Source organism: Myotis lucifugus, unplaced genomic scaffold (genome assembly GCF_000147115.1).
Source record: "Myotis lucifugus unplaced genomic scaffold, Myoluc2.0 scaffold_373, whole genome shotgun sequence".
Taxonomy (NCBI): Eukaryota; Metazoa; Chordata; class Mammalia; order Chiroptera; family Vespertilionidae; genus Myotis; species Myotis lucifugus.
In genome coordinates this window covers 457,965-465,464 of record NW_005871421.1, presented here as the reverse complement: position 1 = coordinate 465,464, position 7,500 = coordinate 457,965, and the positions used below count along the sequence as shown (strand labels likewise).

The 7,500-nt window shown below is 43.2% G+C and overlaps 1 protein-coding gene across 1 annotated transcript in view; it reads right to left on the bottom strand.

The window, feature by feature from the left end:
• PACS1 (phosphofurin acidic cluster sorting protein 1) overlaps positions 1 to 7,402 on the bottom strand; it is a 97,977-nt gene extending 90,575 nt beyond the window's left edge. Inside the window, exon 1 of the mRNA XM_006101590.3 lies at positions 7,347 to 7,402. Coding sequence (XP_006101652.1) covers positions 7,347 to 7,402 — 56 coding nt within the window. The remainder of the gene's footprint in view (positions 1 to 7,346) is intronic.
• Between the last annotated feature and the right edge of the window lie 98 nt (positions 7,403 to 7,500).

The window sequence follows — 7,500 nt, the reverse complement described above, 5'->3', positions numbered from 1 at the left end:
TGAGGAAACAAGAGGAAAAAGCTACACTCTAAATCTTGAAGCCATTTGGTGTTTTTAAAGAGGAGACAGGAAAAGGTAAGGAGGGATCAAATAAATGACAAGTGGCTCCTAAGCCTTTGTGTTTTCTAAACTATTAAAAAAATAAAACAAAACACTTGCTACAAAGAATATCTCACCTATGGAAAGAAGAACCAAAGGAATTCAAAGACAGACAAACACACAAAATGCTTTGGAAAGAAAAAACACCTGCCTATATCTAAGCACAATAACCAGTCTAAATTTCATATGCCAATTATATCCAAAACTAGAGGCCCAGAGCATGAAATTTGTGCACGGGTAGGGTCCCTAGGCCTGGCCTGTGATCAGGGCCAATCTTCCCGCCCCTCTGTGTGTGGGGTGACCGGTGGAGCGATCAGGGCCCCTCACTTGCACCCGCTTTGGCCTGGCGCTGCCTGCATCCACCGCCACCCAACCCTGGTTCCCCGTTCCCCGTTCCCCATTGGGCGATCAGAGCCTGCCGGCCAGGGAGAGGGACTGAGAGGCCAGGGGGAGGCACTGAGAGGTTGGCCGACAGGCCTTGATCAGGTGATTGGGGCCTGCTGCCTGGGGGCAGCTCCTGCATTGAGCAGCTCCTGGTGATCGGTGTGTGTCATAGTGATGGTCATTCTGCCGTCAGGTTGATTTGCATATTATGCTTTTATATATGTCTTAATAATAGACAAACATGTAAATTGACCGTACCTTCGCTACGCTAACCAGCCAACCAGGAGAGTATGCAAATTAACCTAACAAAGCTGGCGGTTAATTTGCATATGTAGGCTCCAAGCGGTGGAGCGAAGCCTCAGCCCCGGGGCCGGCTCCGGCCGGAGCCCGACCAGAGCGAAGGCCTGGGTGCCGGAGGAAAACCGGTGCCAGCAGCCTGGGGAAAGGAAGGGCTATTGCACGAATCTCTTCGTGCAACAGGCCTCTCAAATATATATATATAAATAAATAACCTGGGGGAAAGCTTGTTCACAATAAGGTTTTGAAACACAGACTGTCATTTAGGGAAGTTTTACAGCAAGTTTAGAAATCACCAAATAATATAAAAGGACAAAAATTAATGTCACACATACTCCTACCATCTAAACACCATTTTGGAGTTAATGTTTCCAGGTAGTTTTCTCAAAGATATTAAGATCAAAATTGTGGTGAACAAATGGCAGGGAGGCACCAGGAAGACATGAGCAGACTTAGAAGGTAATACGGTTTAGAGGACAAAAACTAACAAAGGAAAACTAATGAGTCCTTAAAATAGGGGAGAGGCATTTTAAAATAATCTGGAAAAGGACAAAAGTATTCAGTTTAAATGACTAAGGAGAAACAATAAATATTAATACTAGAAATGCCATATTTATACAATTTTCTCCCTAAAACGAATAGAACTTTCTGGAAATGTCTAGATCTGCCCTGTCCAATATAGAAGACACTAGTGCAAATAGTGTAACAAAATATGGCTAGTGCAAATAAGGAAGAGAACTTTATATTTTTTAAGTTTTAATTAATTTGAATTTTAATTGCCATATGCAACTAGTGGCTAATGTATTAGGGCAGCTTTAAAGATAAAACAGCTTATGACATAAGACATAACTGAATGTGAAATGGAATGTTTTAAGGAAGTGTTTTCTAGAAGATATATGTAAAATATATAAGCTAAGTAACAACGTATCATCATTTACTGGCCTTTTCTACTTGTGTTACTCAAGTTAGAGGTCAGGTACTGGTGAGCTGTGACTACAGCTATTCTTTCGTTTATAATAAGATAAAAGATTGGAATGTAAGTCCAGCAGGCTTTCAAACCAGAAAACTGGTGTATGAATGGCAGTAAGAGGGAAACACTCTAGAGTTGGTACCCAGGCACATCTTGGTTTTCTAAAACCCTCAGAAGCTTTGCTGGTTATTCTTCTAACGAGGCCTAGAGAAGGGATGATTCTGTCAGTACTTGCCAATCTAGAACCCAACAACCTTGCTCAATTCCAGCCCAATGGGCCTCTGAAGGATGATATAACTTCAACCCCTGTCTTTTCTCAAGAGCCCTTGATACCACTCCGAAAGGAGTCTGGGGGAAAACCAGCTCTTGCAATCATTCCCATATCACTCCCAGAATGTGATGCGGCAGATGCAAGCCAAGCTGACTCCAAATTTCAGAGGACCCACTGAGCCGACAAGTCCAGGCCAAAGCAGGATGAGGCTTCCTGGGGTGAAGGAGTGAATAGCCCACACATTTTCTGACTTGCACCTCCCTCATGCACACCCAGGCAAGTACTAATAATAACAGGTGGCTTACTGGCTCAGCTAAGAAAATGAAAAACTGGTTTAAAAAGAAATCACATAACCACTAATGTGTCCAAAAGATCTGTAAATCAATCCATGTAAAACGGACTCTGTGAAAGTCATTCTCTTTCTGCCTTAAGGAATCTGAGCTTCCACAGGGACGATGGATAATATTACCCCACCAGAGAGGATATCCTATTTCAACACTCAAAATGTGACATTCAAATCTCCTAAGGTACAAAGACTTTTAATGCTAGGGGAAATAACAGAAATTTCACCAGGTCTCCCTTATTTGATCAATTATATTTATTTTATATCTATCATTTAAGTACTTTCTCCTGGGGGTCTACAGGTCCTATTTTATATTTATTTCCCCCACATCTTAGAATAGATGGTGAATAGAAGTATTCCTAATCAATGGATGAAAAATCTAAAGTATGGAAGAATTTGCCCTAGTATACAATAAGAATACAAAGGAACATATCCTGGCTTGCCTAGTGCCATGGTCGGCAAACTGCGGCTTGCGAGCCACATGCGGCTCTTTGGCCCCTTGAGTGTGGCTCTTCCTAAGCCTTAGGACAGTGATGGCGAACCTTTTGAGCTCGGTGTGTCAGCATTTTGAAAAACCCTAACTTAACTCTGGTGCCGTGTCACATATAGAAATTTTTTGATATTTGCAACCATAGTAAAACAAAGACTTATATTTTTGATATTTATTTTATATATTTAAATGCCATTTAACAAAGAAAAATCAACCAAAAAAATGAGTTCACGTGTCATAGATTCGCCATCACTGCCTTAGAAGTACCCTAATGAATAACAATGTACCTACTTATATAGTTTAAGTTTAAAAAATTTGGCTCTCAAAAGAAATTTCAATCGTTGTACTGTTGATATTTGGCTCTGTTGACTAATGAGTTTGCCGACCACTGGCCTAGTGCTTTTTTGGTTAGAGGGGCAACTACCCCCAAGTGCCTTCATAAAACATTTCTACTGCAGGCCAGTCATGCCAACTTAGTCATGGCCACCTCCTTCAGCTCTAACATTTTTGTACAATAAGGTTTAACTTTAGTACCCACTAAAAAAAAATAAAAGTCTAAGGAGAAATTGTGACTAATAACTACTGAACTCTTTCCCTAAGTACACGTACAAATAAGGATATGCAAATGTGCTTTGCTCAAAGATAAATGTGATATAGTCTATAAGTGATGCAGCAGAGCACTTTTTGACTCCTAATAGTTTACACTACTGAGAAAATGTTGTATACTTGCGAAATTTAATCATTTTTTTTGCCTCTCCTACTTAAGCAATTCAAAAACAGAAAACATCAGGAAAACTTCACACAAAGACCAAAGAGAAGGGATAAATGTGTTACATGGTGTCACACCACTATACATACCATAGACGACAGGTAGAGAAGTACTACTTACTATGGAGGGAAAACAATGCCAACTTCAAAAGCTGTAAATTTCATAAAAGAACTATAATAGACCTACCTGCCATTAAAAAAGCCCTAATCTTATCTCGGTTCTCACTCTCTAGAGGTGATCACTGGGAAATACAGTTGGCTTTTATGATTTAAAAAATTACTATAGGATCTAAGGGAATTTAGTAAATGTTAAATAAAGGCAGAGTATGTAACTGAGAAACAACTACATTGCTCATTTTGATTTAAATCTCTAGCGCCCTAACTGGTTTGGCTCAGTGGATAGAGCGTCAGCCTGGAGACTGAAAGGTCCCAGGTTCGATTCCAATCAAGGGCACATCCCCAGTAGGAGGCAGCTGATCGATGTTTCTCTCCCATCAATGTTTCTAACTCTCTATCCCTCTCCCTTCCTCTCTGTAAAAATATCAATAAAATATATTTAAAAAATAAAAATAAATAAATCTCTAGTAAAGAAAAAGGGATTTTTTTTCAAAAGCAAGTTATACTTCTGTAGGAATCAAGAAAAGGAGCATGACCACCCTAACACTCAACTTTCCAACGCTTCTCTGCACTAAATAGAGAATCACATTTCACAAGACTGAATCCCACAAAATTCTTATATATAGTTAACCTTAGATCCACAATCATGTTTACATGTCTTAAGTGCAGATATCTCACGTTTGTCTCAGTGAGTTGCACGAGACAATAATGTAATTCTAGACTATATACAGAATGCACACTGCCAGTATATTCTAAACAACATGAAGCATACCGAGGAGACTTCAAATTAACCACATGACTCTAATAATTTGAAGGGCTATTTTCTCCCCACTGGGTGTTATTTTCCATCCTGCAGATAAAACAGCATGCTTCAAAGAGCACAAGTGTTCCACAAGGAGCTGAGAGGCACAAGGATGTCGGCTGAAAAACAAAGTCAGAGCAGGACAGCTGACAATCTCAAGGATTGGTCAGTAGACATGACATACTGCAAACTCCCTGCAGGTGAAAACAAGGCAGCCTGAGCCTCTCACACCAAGTCAGCATAATAATTACAGATTTGATCAGAACGTCTGGCTGTTTCTTGGGCTAATAACTTAAAACATGAACTTTTCCGTGACTAAATGGAGCAGGTCAAAAATCAAAAGCAATTAGCGATTTTATTTACATCCCCCATCCTCCCTCACCCTCACCTCCCACCCCCGTTGCACAGCAACTTCTTTCCAATCAGCTTATTGCTTTTCCATCTAACCAGCTAGAAAAGGCAGCTGTCGAAATATCACTAAGCATAGTGATAGATGTGAAGGAAGCACGGGCAAGCAAGTACTAACACACTGGTTCCATGTGGGAAGGGCACAGACAGTGCTTTTGTGTTTGAAAGATGCAGATTAGAACACTTCAGCTAGAGATGGGCCTATAAAAAAAAAAGAGAGAGAGGCCTGCTTAGGACCAAGAGACGAACACTTGAGTTTGGTGTTGTGCTAGGGTGCTGGCCAAAGCAAACTAAACTAACGTGGCTCCTTGATTACCCTACAGAGAAAAAAAGTGTAAATCAGTAAAGTGAATCTGTAAAGCTGAAACACAAAGGACCTGAAGAGTAGAGTGGGGCAAATGGAAAACAAACTAGCATAGTCATTAAAAGTTCCAGCTGTATATGCCCTGCAAAGACATTTCATCTCTACATATAAGGACAACTGAAAGAAACTTTTGCAAGGAGCACCAGGAGTCCTGCACAAAAATATTTAAGTGTGACTGTTTATGTAAACAAACAGGAAACAACCCAAATGTTCATCAAAAGGAGAGTTATGACATATTCATATAATGAAATTCTACCCATTAATGAAAGTATTTAAACTACAGCTACCTTAAAAGTGATTCTCATAGCCCTGACCAGTTTGGCTCAGTGGATAGAGCGTCGGCCTGCGGACTCAAGGGTCCCAGGTTCGATTCCGGTCAAGGGCATGTACCTTGGTTGCGGGCGCGTCCCCAGTGGGGGGTGTGCAGGAGGCAGCTGATCGATGTTTCTAACTCTCTATCCCTCTCCCTTCCTCTCTGTAATAAATCAATAAAATATATTTTTTAAAAAAAGTGATTCTCATAAATCTGTTAAGTTAAAAAAACCTCACTAAAATAGGTCACAGAACACATACAGTATGATGGCATTTACATAAACTTCAAAAACATTCCAAATTTGAAAACATTATTTAGAGGTGCATAAATATAATAAAACTAGTTTTAAGAGACAAGGGAAATGATAAACACACAATTCAGAATAATGTTTAGCTTTGTGGGGGAAGAAGGGGATGTGGTCAGGAAGGGGCAACCTGAGGCTTCAATATACGTGGTAATAATGCTCTATTTCTTAAGCTCAGTCAACTATAGAGATGTACTCCTCATCATTTTTTAAAATATATTTTTATTGATTTCAGAGAGGAAGGGAGAGGGAGAGAGATAGAAACACCACTGATGAGAGAGAATTATTATCAGCTGCCTCCTTCACACCCTACACTGGGGATTGAGCCCAAAACTCGGGTATATGCCCTGACCGCTGTGACCTCCTGGTTCATAGGTCAACGCTCAACCACTGAGCCGCCGGCTGGGCTCCTCATCATTTTTTAACAGTAAATCTAGGGTGTGAGAGTGTGTGTGTAATTTTGTATGCATGAAATAATTCAAAATAGAGAGGGGGGTAATGGGCTAACAGTAAAAAGTGAACCCAAGACTCCAAGGCACAGAATCAGCTCAGAGGTGACAAACGGATCGCCTCCAGGCCCTGGTCGGGGCTTACTGAGCAAACCCAGCTCCAGGTCTATTCAAGGGGTAAACTCCAAGACACTGCATGCCGGCCCCACAGAGTTGCAGAAAGATTGCCTTGCCCATACAGAAATAAAATATCCCGAAGTCGGGCAAGTTTTACCAAGGGAAGGAAAGTCCCAGATGGTTTCAACAGATAGGAATGGACCGAATTTAGGAACAAGGCAGTCCTTTGATGTAGCCCTGCAGGGCTAGGAGAATCTGTGACCAGTTACTGGAGGGGGGAGGAGGGGGTGAAAAATACACTTCCAGGCGCACTAAATGGAGAGGACTTTCACAAGACCACAGAGGCAGGGGCAGAATGTGTGCTGAAGACTGACCAAAGGCCCCTCGGGCTGGCACATCTGGGCTTTACCGGCAGAGGTGCCGCCGGGTTTGGCAGATGCTGGGCATATCGGGAAATATCAAGAGATCGACACCACATGTATGTAATGTATGTACAGCCCGCGCACCGGCAAGGCCGGGAAAGAGTCTGACTGACGCGGGGAAACTGCCCGTCAGGGAGGCCGGATTCGGTCAGATCGGCGGGAGGGAGGCCCGGCTGCGAATCCAGGCCCCGCCGAGGGAGGGAAGAGGGTGGTCCCGGCCAGAGGCGGAAGGTGGGGCTGCCAGGAGAGGGCGGGGTCCCGGCAGGAAGAGCCTGGGAGGCCAGGCCCGGGCCGGGCTGGGCGGCGGGCAGCCGGGGGAGTGGAGGGAGGGGGCGCCCCCTTGGGCGATGGGACGGGGGAAGGGCAGGGCGGGGGCGAGCACAGTCCGGCCCGGCGGCCCCAGGGCCCGTCCACCCGCCCCCTCTCACCTGGGCACGCAGCTGGCCGAGCTCCGGACCACCTCCCAGGTGGCGTACAGGTTCATCTGGCAGTTCGTCGGGACGGTCTGGCTCCGGGCCGAGGGAGTTCCAAATTGGAGAAATAAAACGAACAAACATAAAAATTTCGAATACGACGAAGAGA